General features: G+C 35.4%; 1 protein-coding gene across 6 annotated transcripts in view; it reads right to left on the bottom strand.

Annotated features, from left to right (window-relative positions):
• The window catches only part of LOC149787925 (serine/threonine-protein kinase A-Raf-like), a 112,171-nt gene that overhangs the window by 58,018 nt on the left and 30,379 nt on the right, over positions 1-23,774 (bottom strand). For all 6 annotated transcript variants that reach the window (XM_089974178.1, XM_089974182.1, XM_089974180.1 and 3 more), the window contains 4 exons: positions 13,766-14,062; positions 10,440-10,543; positions 6,247-6,358; positions 3,096-3,283 (listed from right to left, as the gene is read on the bottom strand). In XM_089974178.1, coding sequence (XP_089830304.1) covers positions 3,096-3,283; positions 6,247-6,358; positions 10,440-10,543; positions 13,766-14,062 — 701 coding nt within the window. The remainder of the gene's footprint in view (positions 1-3,095; positions 3,284-6,246; positions 6,359-10,439; positions 10,544-13,765; positions 14,063-23,774) is intronic.

Below are 23,774 nucleotides of genomic sequence, written 5' to 3'. Positions count from 1 at the left end.
TATACAGACCTGCCAACATTGAAAAAATCAAGATCAGGAATTTGCCCCCAAATCAGCATTAAAAATCAAGAGGCAGGGTAAAAATCAGGAGGTACAAGAGTAAAATGTATAAATCATGATAAAGATATTTACTTTTGTTATTTCAGTCTATTGTATATTACAGATTTGCATTTCTGTCCTTGGGTGCCAAATTTGCTAACAAGAATAGCTTCCAGAGTTGATGCTGACAGGCTGGCTCTTTGGCTGGTTCTGTTTTTTTCTGACCATTGAGAATGCTCTCTCAGCATTGCTGTTGCTGTGCGGTATTGAAAGTATTGATAGCATTAATCTCCCAAGGGTTGGAAACAACAGCTGGCCAGATCCATCCTTTTTTTTTTCTTCTGACAGCAACATAGTAAAGAAGGACTTACTTTTTCATGCAAGCATTGCAGATGTGTCTAAACGATCTAAAGTATCATTTAAGGACCTGGCCTTTTTCTTCAACCAAATTGCAGGAATCAAGACTGATGATCTGCACAGAGTTTCAGCTTTACCAAATCTATAATTCTGATGCAGAACTGACTGTGGAAAGAGCTGATCATCAGTGGCAGAATGCATGATAGGCCCTGTGAGTTGATGGACGAAGGAAAGCAAACTGCTTCTCCCAAAATCTCAAATATTTTTTATCCCATTTCTTTTTCTCAGCTGGTGAAAAGTCATCATTTACTTCCTTTTGTTTCTTTTTTTTTTCTTCAATTCTCACTGAGAAACGTATCCATTATGATGCTGAGATTTGATGATGGGGTCAGATAAAGAGAACTACACCATGAGAGAATCTCTTTGCATTGGCAGAAGAAAACCGGAAATCAAGCCGGATATGGTAAAGTACAAAGAATCAAACCAGACAATGAAAAACCAGAAACGGAAATGAAAAATTGTTTTTTTAAAACGTGGTTTTTTTTTCTGGGGAGTTAAAAAATCAGGATTTTTCTTAAAAATTGGGGAATTGGGAGATAGGTCCATAAATCTGGATTTTCCTTATCTTTTCAGTTGGGTTAGCTTGTCTAAGTATAATGGAAAGTGGTCACAATCTAGCCATCACCAACTTCCCAAGAAAAATCATGAAAAACAGTTGGATCACAAATGGTCAGATTTAATGATGAAATGGATCCTGTGAAAAGACCCAGGGAGATCTATGACTGATCATCAAAAAGACAAAAACTGTTTTCTAAATCGTAGTCTTCTAATTTCTTTTTTCCCCCTCAATGAGATCTTTGCTGCCCCAAAATAAACAGTACTCACATGTCATCTGGTAGCACAAAAGACACTGGTACCTGATACACAAGATAGCCATGAACAGATTGATTGACTGAAGCGCTTGGAGGGATATACATTGTGCAAAGCATTAGAAGGGTTTTGTGTATGGGTACATGAATGGCTATTGCCTGTAATTTCATATGCAGATTAATCTTTAATAATGTTTCCGACCTGAAATGTTCTCAGCATGTTTTTTATTTTTTAATGTTTTTCTAATTTCATGTTGTTTGTTTTTGTAATAATATTGTTTCTTATCTTATAGGTGTTGTCTAATGTTGCAAAGCGCTTAGAGCTTCTAAAGATTAGGCGCTATACAAAGTCCTCATTATTATTATTATTTATTAATGATGAATAATCAATCAATGGCATAATCAGTATTTCTTGAAAAATTGTTGCATGTTATGAAATATTGTACATTAACTCTTTTGTCTTCTTTTTAGAAAGGTCTCCTAAAGGCAAATGACTTAAAGTTCCTTAAACAGAAGACTTACTTCATGCTTTAAACCTCATCAATTCCATTTTAATATTGTGTCAAGTATATTTATGAGAAGAACATATCTTCTGGAAGTTTTCCCTGATGATGTATCCAGGGGTTATAGAGTTTCCACCCTTTCAAGACTTCCATATTTATTGAAAAACTTGATAGCAAGATCCTTTTTGGGAGTCAAGCACATTTTTTAATTTTGTTCTTTATTTGGTTTTGGACAAGCATATCCATAGGGGCCAGTGGTTTGATGTTTTTTTGGTGGGCTGCATCTGACTGGTCTCCTGATAGTGGTCATGAGTTTCTTGTATCTGACATAGCTACTCTGACCACTAGGGCCTGAGGTTTTCTGTTCTTTTCACTGGCTATATCTCTATGGATCTTGCTTGTAGCATTGAGTTCTATTTTGACTAATTAAATGAACTGCCTTTCCTGTTTCATTCTCAGATTGAGTGGTCGCTTGCAAATTTTTGAGGTGTGTCAAAAATAAATTATATATAGATAGATTGCTTCATAAAATGTCATCAAAACGTTTCAGATCTTAAGTAAAACTATGGATCCATTGTTGTGTAAAACAGTACTCAGAAACATGTTGTAATGTATTATATCAAAGATCAAAAAGTATTTTTCATCATTAGCAATATGCAAATATAACCATTAATTCCTATGGAATACATAGATCTGTTCAGGTAAATAAGTGGCACAAAACTGGTGTTTTAAATTTTTTAAATTTAAAATTTTACAACTGTGTTGTTTGCCAAGGACAACATTTATGTAAGAAGAATGCACAATAACTCAGGTAGCTATCCCACAGGCAGCCATTATGATACCATGAGTTCAGTCTAGCAACAGCTGTAAGAATGCAGAGTCCTTAGCAGCCAGGGCTCACAGTACTTGCCGAAGGTAAAGAGTTTACACACGCACACACACACACACACAGAGATCTTATTATCAATCTGTTTAAGGAACTTGACAATATAAGCATATATTCCATGTTTGGTCAAAATCAGATCAGAAATATGGCCTCCTGATAGGAACCACTCAGCCAATCGGATGCAAGATCACCTTATTTATATATGCATGAAACTTGCTCACAATCAAACTAGTCCAAGATTTTAATGATATAAACCTATATTCCAAGTCTGATTAAAATTTGATTTAAACCATAACCTCCAGAGTGGTAACAAGCAAAATGTTGATAGATGAATGAAGGATAGCAGATGCAGGGTCATACCACATGCTTCTTACATAATATGCCACATAAAAAAAAAACCTGTAGAGTCATAACAGTTTGTATACAACTACTGTTACATACTGTTTGGCCTTCTCCCTCATATCTGCTATAAATCCTGAGTCTTCCCAGCCTGCCTGCTGACAAAAGGCGGGTAAAGTGCTGCTACATCGCATATGGAAACGGATTCCACAAGTCTGACAGCGGAAGCCTTGAAACAAGAACTTCCTACACAAATCACAAAAGGTCAGGGAGAAAAAGGTCTTCCTTGCCTGTTGGAAAAATACAATACAAGCTATCATTCTGCAAAAAGGCATCTGGGTTTGTGCTTCATCAGTTATTCATATCTCAAAGTCAAATTTACTTCAAACTAAGGGCTCTAAGAGGCCAAAAATCACTTGTATGGAACTGTAACAGAAATTAGCCAGATAATCTGGATTAGAGATTTCAATGCAAAGGTTCACCCCAATAAATCTTGTAAAATTTTGTCACATATTCTGCTTGAGATAGTTTTATATTATTAGTACTGGCAGCAACAATTATATAATTTATATAAATTGGGAAGGTCTTCATACCTCAAAAAAGCTCTGTTAACTATGGTCTAAACTGATCAAGTGGTTCTTGAGAAGTAGCTAAAAGATTATTATAATTTTAGTACCACTATCCATCTTTGAGAGAGGACAGATAAAATTTCTCCAGACTTCTATGGCCTTAATCCTATAGAGTTCTTACTCAGATTTATAATAAATCAATTCATCTGTTTGTATAATAAAGTCATGTTAAATTCATTCAAATTTTAGGGGCATCTACTAAAGGCCAATTAATGTAAAGGCCAGATTCTGTCGAACATGGTGAAATTCTGTTGATACATTTTTGAATCGATACCATTTCAAGGTTTTATATAAAGCAATATTGACAATTTCTTTATTCACATTGGCAGCATTTACACAATTATGTAAAGACTTGATTCTTCCTGTTATATTTGGTCCAATACTGATCAGCATTCTTATAGGTTTTACTTTTCGTAATAACAAATATCCTTGTGGAATGGATTGCATCATATACATACATTTGTAAGTACAAACTGCTTATACTGAATATATCAATTCAGCTAAGCCTTTCAAAGAGGGAAAAAGTGTTTGGCACAAAACTCCATATGATACTACATTGTACTCCTTGTCACTTGATATAGTACACTTACTATATTCATTGTAAGGGATTAAGTTTAGCCGAGTTAATATATTCATTATGAACAGTTCATGCTCACCTGTACATTTATATGACACAATCCATTCCACATGCACCTGTGGTTCATACTTATTGGCAGATCAGAATCATTCATATAAAGCTGAAACACTGGTCAGAATATTTTAAGCTGTGTTAGAAACTATCAAAATGTCTTTCTATTTTTTGTATTGGTAACCATGATAGATGCTAGACCAGCATCAAGTTTACAAACTTTACAGATCTTTACATCTGGATGATCTCAGAAATCAGGCTGAAGTTGGTCAAGCACTCTTGGAAAAGAAAAGCAAATGTCAACAGATGCAAATTTGCATGACAGACAAGGTATGATGGACACGGTACTACAACATAAACTAACATGACCTTACTGCCTGTTTTAAAAAAACCAACAATAATTTCTTGTGCTTAAAATGTTATGTTGTGATGCAATACAATTCATCAATACAAATCCATGAACAGAATCACATTGGTCTCAACACTTTTCTAAGACAAACTAGAAAACTGCCAGTCATGGCCTTAAACAGAGAAATTTGCATGGGGAAAACACAAAGGTGAATAGGTAATCAGGAAACACAACTCTGCTAAATGATGAGAAGGAGTATTGGAAATCCAATTCATACAAGTTTTCATAATACACAGGTGTAAGATAAATCAGGTTGAAATCTGACATTCCAAAGAAAAGTTATGCTGCAGAAACCTAAGATAAATCAGTAATAAGGGTTAATAAAACTTCAAAACAATAACATGGAATACTGGAAATATACCCATTTAAGATCTCAAAAATATAAAGCTGCATTCCAAATATGGTTGAAATCTGAATTTCTGGAAAGGTAATGCTGCAGAGACCAAAGATAGGAGAATGGGCAGTTTGGGATGGCATAACTCCGTTCAATGAGGCCATGGAATCATCTCATTTCAAGTGTCATAAATAGAAAGACCCATAACCACATCTGGCCTAATACTGAATGGCCTTGGTACAGCTATGCTGTGGAAACCAAATTCAGAAGGACATCATATCAAAACTACTGTAAATAATGTTGTGGAATGCTGGAAACTAACTCATTATAGATATTATCAATATAAGCTGTATGCCAAATATGGTTGAAATCCAAGAAATCTTGATAAATCATTATCTTGAGGTTTAGCAATCAGGGGCCATAACTCAAGCACACGAAGCCAATGCATGTTGAAAATAGAAACTTATTCAAAGTCTACTAACAATATAAATATATGTCAAATTTGGCTTAAGTTAAAACACTTAAGAGTTATGCAAGGAAACAGGAGACAGGGAAGGGCAGCAATCAGGTACCAGAACTCCCTTTAAATGAAGCAGAGATTGCTGGAAATCAAATTCTTTCAAGGTTTCATCAATACAAGCTCTATACCTAATTCCACTAAACTAAAGGAATTCTCAGTAAAATTATCTTGCAAAAACCAAACTGCTGACAGACAGACATGAAGTGGGACCCTAAAAATAAGACAGGAAAGTTTAAGTCCTGGAGTAATTAGTCATTGTAAAGTCTGTCCTTCAAAGCAAAGTTTTCATGCAGTAGATCATGACAACATCAGGAGCACTGAAACAAATCAGCAGTAATTATTAGGTTTAACTCAATATGACTAAATTTGAATAGCTAAAAATGTTTCCCAGTTTTGTAGTAGATCAGATAAACCAATGATTAAAATCTAACATTTTTCTAGTCTACTAATGTGCTGAAATAAAAAAGCAGATTATTATTGTCATAAATCTATATAGAGCAGAATGTTCCTGAATATTTCCCAATTATAATTTTCTTTAATAAAACATGGAACATGATCACAACTGCCAGACCAGAGACTCAAAATCTTAAAGGAAATCTAAAAAATGTGTACTGACACTGGGTCATTTTAAGGGAATTGTTTGCAAATGTCTTGAAAAAACGACACAATATAAACAAATAAATAAAAACTTGCAAATACTGTTATCACCTGCAAAAAGCTAGAGAAAACTTACAATGTTGTGAGAAGTAACACCAGCAAAGTTGTACCGTCGTTGCCCCTTTAATTCCACCATTAGTTCCTTACCAGCAAATTCTGTCATTCCAATATCCCAACTTAACAGACGTCTGAGAAAAAGAAAACAAGAAATCAATATGCACTCTTAACAATGGAACATGGACGAAAAAAGATGTTCAAATCATAAATCTGATTATAGTCATTATAATCATCGTAATTATCACCACATCATCACCATCATCAATTACAACAATAAAAGAATTGAGTACTGCTCATTTGTCATCATTATGAAAACCACTTAGATACATGATTGTAAAGAAAATAGTATCATTTCTGGGTTGCCTTACAACAACAAAATTATGAAAACTATTGCAGAAACCTTCTAGCTCTCCAATCGTAGAACTAGTTGCTTTTAAAAAGAATGGTTGGTACAGATTGCAGCACCAATCTTAGCAATATAATCACTTTACTTTCTCCTTATGCACAAGCCAGGGAAAACAAAGTCTAGCAGCTGGCAGCTCAGGAAACTAAACAATGCAAAGTATTGAAATGCCATATGTTTCAAATCTGTACAAATATACACAGCAACTACCAAAGCTGTAAGCATCTTTACAATGAATATTCTTTAACTAATGGGCTTACAATGACTTTGTGGATCTTTCAAAGGCAAAAATGAAAACTCACCATAGATCTATTCATATGCTGATTATTCTGCACAATTTATTGTAGTACCTTTTACAATTTGGTCAGATATCATTAAAATTTAAAACTACACTTCCTTGCAAAACACAACAAATTAAGAGAAAGACATGACATGACTGTTGGCTCTCTTAATAAAGAATGATAAAAACCAGAATACCATTAACGGTTCTGAATAGTACAGCAAGGTAAACTCTAGTGGTTATTGACCAATAGGTATCAATGACTTTGATCTTTGGTCAAGGTATGAAGGAAGAAGCAGAAAGTTAGCTTCACTCTCTGCATCTTAGGGTGAAATGACAGGCATTGTTGTAGCTATTCTGCCCAAATCATCCCGTAGTGTGGCTCTGTATACCACAGGCATTTGCGACTGCAGTTGCACAACACACGTGTAAGTAAAGAAAAGAATGAGAATCCAGGGGGCTCCTGTGCACATGGCATAAAATGAGATAATATGCAAGCAGACTGAGATTATGTTACACCAGTATATGTTAGTTTTTACTACTAAGATTTGTCCCTGTACAGGAAAAAAATGAGACTGTCAGTAGCCATGTACCAATAAACAGTAAGATATGTTTCAGTCTTAGAAGTTAACTGTCTCAGCATCAGTCTATCAGAAGCTGATCTATTTTTTTCATGCAACTTTAGTTCCATATAAAGGCAGACTTTGATCAGTGACTGACAGCATCATGGCACCAGAAGTCGACTTATCTCTTTGATGGATTCAGTCTCATCATGTGTGGTTGCTGTGAAAACAATGCCTGAAGTCACCAAAGAGAAGCCAACTCTCCTTCTGGTGCTATAGTGTATGACTAATTGCAGGTGCATAAAGCAATAAAAATTAAAGCACCCCATTTCTGCTTCACATATGTTAAACCAAACTTGTCTGTTCAAAACAACTTAATAACCACATGTTTTCTGACGGACGGGCTTATTTTTGGATTCTGTTGTCATGTGATCTACAAGCCATGCTTAAGTTGAAAGCTTTCACTCAAACCAAGCAAAAAAAATGTTTTTTGCTGTGCATTTAAACAGCATAACTATTTACTTTATAAGTGAACTCAGAACCAAAGTTGTTAACTGTGTGTTGATTAAGTTGGTGACTGTAATAGGATTACATCTGACCCTTCCAATCCCACTTTGGATATTCTGACATTTATGTTGGGGTGTGGGTTCAGAGCCAATTGGCTACTGACAAGTTGGAATTCGTTGCCACGTGGAGAAAGAAAGAATCATGAAGCATATAGCAAGTGTCAGCAATGTTTCTGTTGGTATCACGTGACTACCACAATGACGTGCTCTCTGCTCAATGAATCTGGTTTTCTCCCAGTTGATGTAACAGGTTTCTGATCATTGTTCTCTGAATAAATATAATGAGAATGAAGTATGACTTAGTTCTTTTCACAAACATTGCAAACTGCATTTAATATTTTGGAAAAATTTTGTACAACAATGGAAAGGTCTTTATTGTTGATATCATGTGACTATTGGACCTCTGATATCATGGACATGTATGATATTTGTTTAGTCACACACTCGAGAAGTCATTTCAGACTTTTCTGTTCTTAGTAATGGCAGCCATTTTTGAAGGCAGATTGGCATCATTTGTACGTACAAATGTGAAAGCCATCTGTGCCAAAATACTAACAAAATTTGGTCAAATTCTGCTGAGCACATTAGGAGAAAAAGTCATTTAAAAGCTTTTTTATTTTTAGTGTGTGTGTGTGTGTTTGAGTATGATTTGGATTTTTAACTTATCTTGAACAATTTTTCAGTCATACTGCTACGATGTCTGCAGTGTGACAGTTTATAGTGATGTCTAGCACTGGGGTATCATGCCACAGACATGTAGCATGATGTCCCACCCATTGACATTATCCTGACACCAGGCCGACCAGTCCTAACACTAACCTCTTAATGCTGAACGCCTAGCGAGGCAGCTGTTAGTATCATTTTTATAAGTCTTTGGTATGACTTGGTCAGGGTTCAAACCCACAACCTCCTGCATCTGAGGTGAATACTTTAACCTTTATTTTTAGTAACTGTGGTCATATCTGATGGTGGATCAGCCTCTTTTAAACTATCAAATTTGTTTGAATTATGTTAAGCATTATTTCAGAAGAATCTGTTTAAAAGGTGTTTTTTTTATTCTTTGTAAAAGTGGCCATATCAGGTGATGGATCATCACACAGTGAACAAATCTGAAAGGTACTGAAATCAGAATGCTCTCTGTAAAACCACATGTAAACTGGTTAAGCAGGTTTTAAGAAGTTTTAAGTAATAATTGTGAAAGGATGATGGATGAAGGATCATACTAACACTTGGTCATACATCCAGCCTGGTGCCCAGATGAAACCAATTATAAATATCATTACTTTTGAATTATGTGACTCCCATCACCTTGCATTCAGGATTTGAACCTTTGCTGTTATTTACTCATCCTTTATATGCATCATACGAAATTTTAAATTTTTTATCATATCCTTCCTCTATCTGTGTAGATGGAGTACATGTTAGAAGAACAAGTCCATAACATTAATGAAAATATTACTCTGGGCGAATGCCCCCACTCCCCTTGGATCTTAAACTTTCATTGTCATCATCTCATCATTCTAAAGTTTCACACCAATATATCACCCACTCAGTGTCAATTTATAGTGATGTCTAGCACTGGGGCATCATGCTGCAGACATGTAGCATGATGTCCCACCCAGTCACATTATCCTGACACCAGGCCAACCAGTCCTAACACCAACCCCTTAATGCTGAGCGCCAAGCGAGGCATCTGTTAGTACCATTTTTATAAGTCTCTGGTATGACTTGGCCAGTGATCGAACCCATGACCATCCGCATCTGACGCTGACCCTCTAACCACCAGGCCAATGGAGTGGTCAGACGACAGGCTGAATGAACAGACATGACAAATCCTTATATATCTGCAAATATGCTGACATAATAGAGAAATTTAGCCATAAATGGCACTTAACTTGCAAAACTCTGATAATGAGATCTACTGCATTAAATGATTTGTGGAATTTCATGCCCAGGGATTAATTGGTGTATTCTATATGAAATAAATGGATAACATATTTTTGTGGTTAATACCATTATCAAGACAGCTGAGCAATTGAAACTTGGTAGGATGCATTTTTTAACTGTACATTACAAATGCCATACTAAAAATATAATTTGAATGAAGACGTGAGAAAACTACTAAATGGATGAATTTATGTATATTTTTTCGTAGTTTCAAAACTATCCTCCAAGTAGTTTAGCAGGAGAATTAATTAAAATTGGTCCAAAAGACACCAGAACATAATTTATCCATCCATCATGTGTTCTTCTGATTGCAAAACAGCTGGGCAATCAAGAACGTGACCGGGAATAGTCTACTGATGAATTCAGCTGGACAAATGCATCTGGTCCATAAAAATAATGAAAATACAATCAAGACAAATTTCAACAAATATGGGTCTATTTAACATGTATTACCTTGTTCTACGATCATACACATCACAATCTTTTGGATCCATATCCCGAAGCTTCATTGCTTTAGCAAGACCCTCTCGAAGAGTTTTTCCATGCTTTACAGTGACCTGGGGAAAAAATTTCACATTATTGCAAACTGACAGAAAAACAAGAGTCCTTTGAAGAGACTGATACTCTGCTGACAAGAAAGAGATTCCACGAGTCCAAAATAGGACCATTTCTTCTTTTTTAACTAGGAAGCACAGAAACCATCCATTATCCTCTTGATAATGTCCAACACTCTAAATTTGATAAAAATATTTTCTGATATCACAAATAGAAAATCATTAAACTCAACTCATAAAATGTCTTATTATTGTGACAATATTGGATGCAAGATGAGCATTATTTTCATTTAGGGCCAGCTAGAAATCACAAGGAGGATTTATTTTGTCAACATGACCATTCAGTCAGGAGGCATAGTGCTAACAAGATTTTCAAAGAAGCCAATGTGGTGTGCTAACAAGATTTTCAAAGAAGCTAATGTAGTGTGCTAACAAGACTCTCAAAAAGCCAATATGGTGTCCTACCAAGATTTTCAAAGAAGCCAATGTGGTGTGCTAACAATATTCTCAAAGAAACCAATGTGGTGTGCTAACAAGATTCTCAAAGAAGCCAATGTCCAATGTGGTATGCTAACAAAGACTCTCAAAGAAACCAATGTGGTGTGCTAACAAGATTCTCAAAGAAGCCAATGTCCAATGTGGTATGCTAACAAAGATTCTCAAAGAAGCCAATGTGGTGGTCATACTGTATCTTAGCTCAAAAACCATTTTTATTTAGGACAAAATAGACAACACAAAAATTCATTTGGTGAAAACACCATATTGATGTGACCATTCATTCAGGAATAGCAATAACAAGATTTTCATGATGGCTGCCATAGTAGCCATACTGTATGTCAGATAAACAAAATTTTATCTGGGAGCAATGAGACATTATAAGATGTATTTTAGTGCCAACCCCTTATCAATATGACCTTTCATTCCAAAAGTAGTGGTCATATCAAGATTTTCAATATGGCTGTCATAGCATCATACCAATATCTGATCGGCATAATTATGATTTAGGACCAACTAGACATTATAAGAAATCTTCTAATGAAAACCACCAGGTCGACATGACTTTGTATTCAGATGGAGAAGGGATAACAAGATCTTCAAGAAGGATGTCCTAATAGCACCATTTTCATTTTGGACCAACAAGAACTTGAGATGAGTGTATGTGTATGCAACGTTTCATGGCAATCCTCAGAGTAGTTTAGGTGTAGCAATAACAAAACTTGTGCTAACAGATGGACAATGGATAGATAAATGATAGGCAATAAACATGCCATTGCATAAACTCTTCTGGTTTATGATTATTAGAGTAAAACAAACAAAAAGAAAAACAGTGTGCCTTGCCTTCTTAAAGTAGTATGCATACATAGTATACGGTTTCACAAAATAATCATTAGCAATATTTTCTTAAGATTTATTGTCCCTCCTGGATTAATGTCAGTGAAGCCTTAGATACAAACAAATAAGCAACCCCAGTGACTCTGACCTCAAACCTTTAACCACCCCATTTCTCTGTTAATATGTGACAAATCATATAACAATACATCTATAGAAACAAAGGCCTAGCCCTTTGTACAACTCTTACCATTCGAAATGTCAGTTTGACCTTTGACACTGGAATACATCAATGTGCTGATGTGTCATGTAGTCTGGTGAACCTAGTAAAAAGTCTCATGCCTATCTGAGGGTACCTTACATAAAATGTCTTTACCCAAAGAAATATAAGAAACAGAATTTGAAAGCAAAGTCTGATATTTATCCTAAGATCGAAACAGGAGACACCTTTAAAAGGACAGACGCATGCAAGACTGACAATGCTCACCTGGCTGAAAATGCCTAGTCAAACACAATGCAAATGGTCTTGAAATCTGGGTTACTAGGAGGTTTTCTGCTAAACTTTCTGCTCTGCTGTTGATTCCATGTGTCATGAAAACAAATGTTTCAAAGTTTCTCTAGTCTTCATCCACATTTGATCACACACCAGCATTATGTATCCATTACTGAAAGACCACTATGCCAATGTGAATCTTGATCAAATTCTGTCCAGCATACGTTTTTTACCAGTTGTGAAAACAGTTGTCTACTTCTATATGGCAGCCTTATTGGACTGCAGAAAAGCATCAAAATGAAAGGTATTCAAGCTAGGATGCTTTCTGTTAAATTTTATCAAAATCTGTTGAGCAGTTATTTCAAACACATTAATGAAGGTTTTTGCTTTTTTTTCAGTAAGAGCAACTATATTTCATGGCAGATTGGAAACTTGTGTATGAAAAAGAAAGGTTTATGTGACAGGATACTTTTTCTCAAGTTGCTGATAAATGCTGAATAATGCAGATGGACAAAAGGCTATACAGCCAAGTGAGCTAAATTTTTAACCAACAACCATATATATATTCAAGAAAGACGCATCTTGCAAACTGAATCCAGTCATGATAAGAAGTCCAAGACAGAAAATGAAACTGGTATGGCAAGTATAATATAATTGCTATCAGCTGTTTACTAAGCCTAATGGGTAGATAGGAGGAATAGTGGAGTTTCTAATCTTTTCAATTAAACAGTATCATTGTAGTCATTGTAAACTTTATACACTGTTAGAAATTTGAGTAAATGTTTCTGTCATAGGAAGAAAGAAATGAACTAAAACTAAATGAGCAATAAAGTAAATACATAAAAAGATACAGAATATTATAATAATTATTATTGTTATTATTATTATTATTATTATTATTATTATTATTTATAATCATTATTATTATTAAGAACACAATCTTTGTTTCCAGCTTGCGTTTCTAAGGAAAATTACTTCGTTTATTTGGTAGGAATGAAAAGTTTTGCAGCACCATATTCTATGACACTGCTAAACAACTTCTTGGCAATAATATTTACCAACTACTTAATGGTATTTAAATGTAATATGCTTAGTTTCCTAATACACATGCAATCTTGCTTTTGTCTTTGCTCTTAAATTTCCCAATTTAATTCATTTACCTATATAATTTTCCCATTCCAAGGACTTCAGGTCCTACTTTGGGAATGGCAGCAAAATACATATTACATCACATGCAAGCAATAGGTACACAAGTAAATTAGCAAGTGGATAAATATGTAAGAAATGATAACTTTAATTATTCAAAATTAATGATTATGTAAATCACTGAAACATTCAGTCATCAATCCAACAATCTATCCATCTCACTTCTTTGTCTCTATCTATTACATTGTCAAACTTACTGAAGTGTGCTGCTCGTTTGGAAGGAATGCTTTTATATGCCCCATAGGGGATTTTAGGGGCAGACTTGGGCTTGGCATAGCAGGGAACACCTCACTGTCCCCAGATGGAAAATTGTGACTCTGATGACCACTGTTATGGCCCCTACTCGCATAGATGGAGCCCAGAATTAACCCTCCTCCAGGGTCTGTCTCCTCCTCCTGGTTATGGGGACTCTGTTCATGATCTAACAACTCTTGCTCTTTTTTCTGAAGTTTCTCCTGGAACTCGTGAATTTTATTTGTCAATTCTTCATACTCCTGAAATTAAATTATGTTACAATAAAAACTACAAATTCAGACACTTAAAAATGACTTGTTTTCACTGCGGAAATTCATGAAATTTTATTTTTAATGAATTCAAACCGTAATTTTATCTGTACACTTGTTTGCAGTCAGAGCAACATGAATTCCAGTGTACAACTAAGTTTATTAGTCATCTATGCAGAGAATTGAAAGTTTTGGGGGATAAACCATTTTTCTTCCCCCCCAGTCACAACTGACCTCAAAATCAATAGTCTTCTTCCTTATCAACAAGTGCAAGCCATCAACAACATTTGGACCAGGTCTGTGATATAGACCCAATATTATTCAGCAAAAAATCCAAGCATTTTTCTTCTTTCAGTCACAGTGAACACGACATTTTAACTTTTGACAACCATATTCCCCCATTTTTCTTCTGTATCCCTGCAATCTACACTAGCCAAGGTTCCAATATATTATTAACCTATCTACACCATGGTGGATCAATCTGATATTTCAGTGCTTTGCGCTAGGGACATCTAATGGATTTCATAAGTTGCATCCCTTAGTACATAAAGCCATCTAACCAAAATCGTGTAACAGTGGTGCATCAGCTGCAAATGGTGGAGGCAACTGACTTCAAAAGGATGCTTGAAAGTTAAAATCTCAGACATCAGACTATATACTTGGAAGAAGCCTTTACATGCTGACAAGAATCTAGACTGGAGTAAGCAGGTAAAACACATTTGTTATGTAGTAAACTAAAGAATCTACTTTTTACAGAGGATAAAATGTTATCTACAGTGTTCCCTTTGTGTAGATTTGTCTGGGATGCATGCTGGAGAAAATTGATGCACAAGTTTTGTTGATGTGTGGGTTTTTTTATGCAAAGGATCTGCATAATGCAATAAGGATTTATTTAATATCCAATGCTTTGGCTGAGGGATGGCATCGTGCATACTTCGAGCATAGGTATGTTCTGATTCCCTGTTTCCTATACTCCTTGTGTTGCACTCCGCTATATGGAGCATATGAAACAGGGAACCAAACTAGTATAAGCAATGTTATGACAGAGTAGCTTCCCCATATCTCACGAGACCTCAACACAGTTTCCATCAAACTCAGCAAGATGTTGTCCAGATGTTTAACCTTAATGCTTATTGCACCAAAATGTGATCTCCATATTAAAATGGCATGCACTAAGAATCATTTGATAAGAAAGTCAATGAAGCAGAACACAAAAGAGTAACCGTGGATCTAACTTTAATGAAAAATGTAGAAAATAATTCCCTTGACTGGAATATGGCACATCCATTGGGATTACCGGTGTGACTTCTGATTGCGTGATTGCTAACACTGCAAAAGTGAATAATTCTTTTGTGACAGAATTTAAAAAGTCTGCCCTTGTTTGCCACAAGATATATGGAGAACACATTATCACCCAAGACACTGTTTCACAACAAAGAAATCAATAAACTTGCAGAGACAAATACGTTCTTTGGATTATAAAGTCAGGGGGTCATTGCAGATTTTGTTGGTTTTTAACTTTGCTGCAATAAAAGAAATGTCTAAAAGTTCAAGTGTAATTTAATAATGAGAAAATGAATCATCAGCCTCTTTGATTTTTGAATGTGTTTTAGGATGAAGGATAATGAAAACCAATAATAGTACACATTTTATGACAGGCAGTAAATTAACTGCCATTTGGTTAACACATTAACCCCTTGCGACGACTTAACGGGGCAGGAGGTAGTAGCCTACTGCCGAGCTCTGTAGCATCATGGTCATGCATGATACACTAAAGTGGGTGGTATTATAGAATGGTAGACAGATGTAGCTTTACAGTGATACCAAATAATCTGGAATATCTAGTTGCACTAGAAAATAAAGATTAAAAAAAACTCATATTTTGGACCCGACTTTTTTCTAGCCAAAATTTGCCCGTGGTCGGAATCCGATTTTGTGTACAGATTTTAGACTTTTTGGTCTCACATCTAAGGCAAACCGGTATGAACTGCAAACAGATGGATGAGCCTTTGCAAAAAGTTGGATAAGATGGGCATTTGGAATAAAGAGTGGTCTCCATATAAAAATAATGGCTCCGTTTAGCAAAAAAAAATAAAAACAACAAAACAACTCCTACTTTTACCCTTCTGCTCATGCGCGAGTCAAATAGCCAACAAAAAACTATGTTTCTAACACAATTAGGCAGTATGTTATTGAAAGATCACCGGGGATTGGGTGTTTTCAGATATATTCAGAAATAGCTTTCAAAATGTGTTTCCTACTCGATTTTCAGGCAAAAATTTCAAAAAAGCTCCAAGGGTCAATCTGTTAAAAAGATTTGTCTTTCTGCATTGGCTTATATGTAATGTTGTCGTCTATACTATAGTTACAAAAAGATTATAAAGAGACTATTAAAGATTTGATTTTAAACTATAAAACAATGAACAAATAAAATTATTCTTTGAATAAACTATGCATTTGTTTGTTAATTGTGCGTGTTGGCTTATTTGTATTTTTAGAGAGACAGAATGTTGTGCAAGTTGCAAAAACCTATTTCAAGCTGAAAAAGTACGGGTCAGATGAAAACTTGTCTGTACATTTTATACCCCCCCACCATTTTTTATCTGTTCTGACATCAAGGTTTTTTTTTAACCCTCAATTTTACACCAGTGGGAGATACACTGCTTATCTACCACTCAGATATCAGAAGTTATTTTACAATGCATTCAGTATTCCTCTTCTTGACTATTGCTGCATAGTTTGGTAAAATACAACTGACACTAATATTAAAACAATCCACAAACTTCAAAAAAGGGCAGAATGAATTATCCAAATTTGCCATTTCATACAAAATCCAGAAATCTATTCTAAAAACTGAAATTTTAATGCAGATTAGGCTCAAGTCCATATTAAAGTTCAAAGTAAAGAGTGAAACTTTTGTGCACAATATTTTTTATTTTATGTTGAATTTTAAGTCAGAAAAACAGTATGAAGGTCCTAAACTAAGATGAGTTACAAATTATCACTGCAATACACTGTTCCCATAAACAAATACTTTAAAAGAAATCTTTTGCTTACTCCAGTGCTGTTCTATGGAATGAACTCCCTACAGCAATTAGATCAGAAACAAATCTAAATGCATTCAAAACAAAAACATATGACTGCTATCTCAAAAGGCAATTTTCATTGTAAATATTCTTTTAATGCATTTCAGACACTTTGTGCTTTTATACTAAATGTGTTTTTTTCTCTATCTCTTGTATTTTCAATAGTTTGTTCATCCTGTGGGCCTCTGGGGAGAATAGTATAATATACTGAATTACCCTCATCAAGCAAAGTATTTATTATTATTATTATTACAGTAGTCCCCCTCTTGAACGGCCCCCCTGACCAGCGGCCAACAGCTCCTTACGGCCAGAATCCATTGGCACTGACAGGTTTATGTTCAAAAGTACCCCTCACGAAACCACCCGGCTAACGTGACCAGTGGCCAGCATATTAGTGCAATAACATAAAATTTAACACTCGCAAGCAGACGCATTTTATTCTAATATGTATCCAGAACCAGTATTATATTCATAACAAGTGTTAAGTAACCTGATTTCTGTTTCCCGATGTCAGGTTTTCGTTACTGATAGAAGTGTTGACTAAAGTACATGTACCACTAAGGTTAATATCATATCATTTACGCCTCACAAGAAGCCACATTTATTCCATAAAGCTGAGAAAGACTCAAATTTTAATCCATACAAAATGGTAAGTTTCTAATCTCCCATTCATATAAAAAATCTAAGAAAAGGTTGTTCTATCCTAGCTTGTATCTCATCTAAATTCAAACAGTCTTTTTAGCAATGTACAATCTGCATATCGCCCTTACCACAGTACTGAAACTACTCTTCTCAAAGTAGTTAATAACATTCTCTCTGCATTGGATAGCGGAAAGATTACAGTCCTCACCCTCCTTGATTTGTCTGCAGCATTTGACACAACAGACCATGATATATTACTTCACCGTCTCCAGTATGTATTTGGCATTAATGATACAGCCTTACTGTGTTCAAGTCCTACTTGGTCAACAGGACACAGATTGTATCTGCAAATGGAATACACTCAAGCCCAGTTGATCTATGTTGTGGTGTTCCACAGGGGTTTGTTCTTGGACCCAACTGAAGTTGATGCTACCATCCAAGGTGTAGAGAGGTGCATTTCTGATGTGAAATCATGGATGACATGTAACAAGCTGCAGATGAATGATGATAAAACTGAGGCCATTCTGATCACAATACAAAGACTTTCTCATTCACATCCTTTACCTCAAACAATAAATATCAATAATGCCAACATTAAATTCACACAATCAGTACGAAACCTAAGTGTTACTCTGGACTGTACTCTCACATTGCACCAACATGTCATGAACATATGCAAGGCTGCATATCTTGAGCTGAGACACATCAGCTCAATTTGCAAATATCTTTCAGTTGATGCCACTAAAACACTTGTGTGTTCATTAGTACTTTCAAGGCTGGACTATTGCAACTCAATTCTGTCTGGTTCATCTCAATATCTGCTCCAGAAACTTCCAAAAGTTCAAAACACAGCTGCTCAGATCATACTTAGAGTACCACGATCAGAGCACACCTCCTCGCTGCTCTGTACCCTACATTGGCTATCCATTCGATCCAGAATCAAACACAAAATTTGTTCTCTGTGATAGTTTCACTGCTGGACTCTAGTCCAACATACCTATCCGATCTCACCCATGTGTACACACCAGCAAGATACTTACGCTCCTCCTCTGACAATTGTATACTCATTATTCCCACTATGAAAACAAAGTCATATGGACAACGTTCTTTTGCATACCAAGGCCCAGCAACATGGAATGAATTGCCCACTGAACTTAGACACAAAGACACAGTGATCACATTCAAGAGGGCTCTCAAAACTCACTTATTTCGACTGCAGGAACAAACTTAAAGATCTAATAATGTTTCCTACCTGAAATATTCTCAGCATGTTTTTTATTTTTTAATGCTTTCTCTAATTTCATGGTGCTTGTTTTTGTAATATTATTATTATGTGTTTTTTTATCTTATAGGTGTTGTCTAATGTTGTAAAGCGCTTAGAGCTTCTAAAGATTAGGCGCTATACAAAGTCCTCATTATTATTATTATTAAGTACATGTAATACAATTAGCCTTACTGCTGTCTTATCATAAGATGACCGGTTTAGTCACTCTGATAATTGTTAAGATTACAATTACTGAACAGTAGTAACAGCTGAGAAGTGGCAGCTTCGATGTACAATACACAAGTCAGCAGGAAAATTGTTTGACAGCCTTTATGGCTTCCCTTAGTAAGACGTTGAGCTTGTTCACTTTGATAATTAGTGGCTATTACTACTGACAATAATTGTCAAAATTACAAATCCTAACGGCCGTGAGGTCAAATCTGCGTGATGTTAATGGTACATATCAAAGCCGTTTTGGCTTCTCTTAGTGTAAAGAAATGTAAAAAACAATAGGGTACCAGACTACGACTAACAAATCACGTGACAAGATCACTTCCTTTAAAAACACTGCAATTTGTTCAGATGCATAACAAAATTGTTTTATTAGTTGGCAACATGAGTAAACTTACTGCAAAAAGATGAACATGTCATTGAGGAAAAGAAAATTTCTCAGTTTAGAAGAGAAAGTGAAAGTAATTCAACTGACCAGGAGGTGGGGGGGATCAATGATCCTTGCGGAAAACTAATGTCGGAAAGACTCAGATAAACAATATCGTGAAAGATAAGGAAAAAACAATTCTGCAGAAGTGGGAAGGTGAAATGGACAGAGAAAGGAAGATTGTTTGAACCAAGAGATGTCTGTATCCTGATTTGAATGACAAGAAAAAGCAACAATTTTGTCAGTTGAATTGGGATATGAGGACTTGAAAGTAATGGATGGTTGCACAGATTTCAAGTGCGACACAATTAGTGGAGAATCAGCTTATGTTAATAATGAAGTTGTCGAAGATTGGAACAAAAGACTAAACGATATATGCTGGGGATATGACAGCAAGGATATTTTTAATTGTGACGAGACTGGTTTGGTTTTTAGACTGTTACCAACAAAGTGACAGACTTTCTTCATATGTATTTACTATTCGCATTTGTCATCCCCTTCTAGAAAGGTCACCCTCACTATAAGGCCACTTCCCTGCTGTAATAGGGGTGGCCTTATAAGAGGGGGACTACTGTATTATTATTATTATTATTACTACTACTACTACATGTGTGTTTGAGTGAAATGATATGTTGCAAACATGGACAGGCAGTGGAAAATTGCTTATTTATAAGTCTATTCCAGATGTATCTTCCCCTTGTGTCAATCATGGAGGAACAGTGTTAAAATTTGAACTTTGATTCTGACTGGATTGAAATTAAATTCACAGACCTGAAGCATTGAAATATCAGACTGATCTGCCAAGGTGTAGATAGTTTAAAATATTAGAACCCTGTCTAGTGAAGATGCAAATGTGCAAGCCATCCACAAAACTTGGTAACCATTGACTATATATAACTCAGGTTATTGTGGAGAAATGTTTCTTTTTCAAGCAGCAACCATAACCTCTAACCTGATACGCTTGAGAATTTATGAGTATTCTTTATCCTAAGTGCCAGCATGTGACAAACTTTGGTAACTGTTAATGGTACAGAATTCTAGTTATTGTGCAAAAACCATTTTCCTTCTTGTATGCAGAGAACCCTTTGACCGTTTAAACTCCAAATCAATAATGTTCTTCTTTACCTTAAGTGCCCGCAACACATGAAGTTTGTTAATAGTGATTTACTGGATATGACGCACTTGATCTTTTTATGACCTTTAGTTACACAGTACATGATAATAATGTGTGGGTCTCTAGGTTTTTTTTCCTTCTATTTGTTGGTATTGACAACACTTTTAACACATTACTGAGTGGCCAAGGTCGCCACAACTGAGTTAAGATTGGTCTTCTCCAGTGAAGGCAATTTTCATTTAAAAGCAAAGTTTTCAGAGTCATATGATACTTTTTTGCTGTTGGAAAATGTCAAGTGCTATTTTTTCAGATTGTGGACTTTATTGGCTCTTTTTCTTTAAATTTAAGGATTTTACTGAAATGTGCTTTTCGTCAACCTGAATCAGTCGATCATTCCAAGGACAGGCACAGGAGCTGAGTAACAATATCACTGATAAACTGACAATCTCTATCATTTATGAATAAATTTAAAATGTACCAAAAAAATTTCATCCAACATAATATTCAAAAATTTAACAAACATCGCAGAATGTGATGTGGTGTGATTTGGATTTTTAATGTGACTTTAACAATTTTTCAGTCATATCTCTACATTGTCTGCAATGTGGCAGTTTACAGTGATGTCTAACACTGGGGCATCATGCCGCAGACATGTGGCATGTTGTCCCACCCAGTCATATCCTGACACCAGGCTGACCAGTCCTAATGCTAATACCATTATTGTAAGTCTTTTTTATGACTTGGCTGGGGATCAAACCCACGACCTCCCACATCCAAGACGGATGATCTAACCACTAGGCCACCAGATATCGCAGGATAAATTAATAACATTTTTTAAACTACAGCGAAGTGCATTGTATAGATGTATAAGCTGACAATGAATGCTCGTGCATCCATTTTTTTCTTGGAAAGGTAGTTAAGTTCATAGAAAATAATCCACATAAAAAGAAAATTCCCCCTAAAGATTCATTAAAAAATTCACATGGAAGGAAAAAGATAAGGCAGGTCCTGAAATTATATTATTGTCAAAGTCAGTGTCAGATGCAGCAACATCACCAGGTACCCCAAAACTCACCCTGCCAACACCCACACAGCCTCAGATTAGTAAATTCTTAATGAAAGAAAAAGATGCCAAAGAATGGAGATGATAGATGCAAAATTGGATGATGTCTCCAAGGCCCTAGAAAAGTGGCATCAAAGGAATGTACAGACCAAAAACTAACATAACTGTCGTTCAAACTAGAATGAACAATTATCTGGAAAAGAAGAAAGAATTAAAACAAAATATCTCAAAAGATATTGGGGGATTGCTGAATGATTTGGAAAATTTACATGGAGAAGTTTTCAAAGCAAGGCAGGAAAAAGTCCTTAACAGAAACAATCGATAAGCATGAGACAGAAAATAAAATAATTAGTGAGGAAAACAACGAAATACATGTTGTGAATGCTTCAGTGAAAAAGAGATTAGATTATTTGGACCAGTATAGCCATAATGAAAATATCATCAACGATGAAGACTGACACTGAGAAGGATTTTTCAATATTTACATGATTTTCAGTATTAAATTCAGGTACATCAGATGTAATTGCACTAAAGCGGTATGCACTATTAACATACGTTGTTTACATTTGATTACAAATGTCTATTAGAACAGACAAGTTAGAAAATGAATAACCAGGACAAAGACAGGGTTTCTATCACATTCTCCTTTTTGCACCTCGTGATCAAATGATCTATGCCCTAATAAGAGAAAGCGAGGGGGCAGGACGATTGTAATCTGTATTTTTTAGTTACTTCACAACTGTGATCGTCTCATGTACAAGGGCAATACTGTATTCCATTATCAATTAATATAACTGAGTCAATTCATTAAAAATGCTTCTTGTGAATGAATTAGGTACTTTTAGTTACATTTAAAGAGGCTGGCCTGAAAATTTACTGACTTGCAAATAGGATAAGATCTGTGATGCTATGAGAAATGAACTACAGTGAAAAAATGACAAAGCCAAGGCACTGATTTGTCTGGTCTTATACTCAGTATCTATTTATATATGGCTGAAGGATGCAAACAAAATCAAATTCAACTTGTACTTTGCATCAACTTAAAGGCCAGCAAATACAGTTTATTAATTTCAGGTATGATGTATTAGTGCAGGCTCGAATTTAACACAAATTTCTTTGTAGCCAGAAGGACTAATACATTGAGAAATTTACTAGTCCTGCTAACAAAACAATGTCACACAGCTTTCATGCACGTTTACGATTCAATTTTAAAGTTCGAACAACCCGCAACAAAACTGGATGTTTTATGTGTGTTGGTGTTTGCAAATTGTGTACACCAGTTACACCACATAACATTCCTTTCCTCGTCATAATTCAGCCATTCCCTGTCTTTTGTCCATTTCTTCTGAAATTTTCCATTATGCTTTTCCCTATCATAAGAATTATTCCTCATCATTCTCATTCAACTTTTGCTTTTTCCAGGTGACTGAACACCTTCTATCAAATGCCACATTTTGCCTGTCATATAAGAAGGGAACTGTGCCTTGTTTAGAAATACGAAATGTTATAGTATAGCTGATGCAAATTATTTAAAGCAAGAAAAGGAATGGAACAGTGTCCTTTATATAAGAAAGTCAGAGCAAGAAACACGTTTCAAAACATGTCTTTGCCCCCACCTACAATTAAATAGCCTCTCCCTAACAAAGACTTAACTTCAGCAGATGTTCTGCATGATCAAAGCAGTGGCTATTGTAAACACTGTAATAAAATATTAGCATCAGAAGATAGTGTTAGTTTCAGCTTGGAAAAGGTGTGTTCCCATCAAACGAAGCCATCTAACACTCTGCGCGTTGTATTTAACAGCTCCAATTATGGTATAATAAGTCATAAGTTTGGTAATTGTTCCTAATTAATCGAACCTCAATGTATTGTTGAA

This window comes from Sinohyriopsis cumingii, chromosome 11 (genome assembly GCF_028554795.1).
Source record: "Sinohyriopsis cumingii isolate HCF-2022 chromosome 11, ASM2855479v2, whole genome shotgun sequence".
Taxonomy (NCBI): Eukaryota; Metazoa; Mollusca; class Bivalvia; order Unionida; family Unionidae; genus Sinohyriopsis; species Sinohyriopsis cumingii.
Note: the sequence above shows the minus strand (reverse complement) of the source record. Positions and strands in the feature narration are given on the sequence as shown.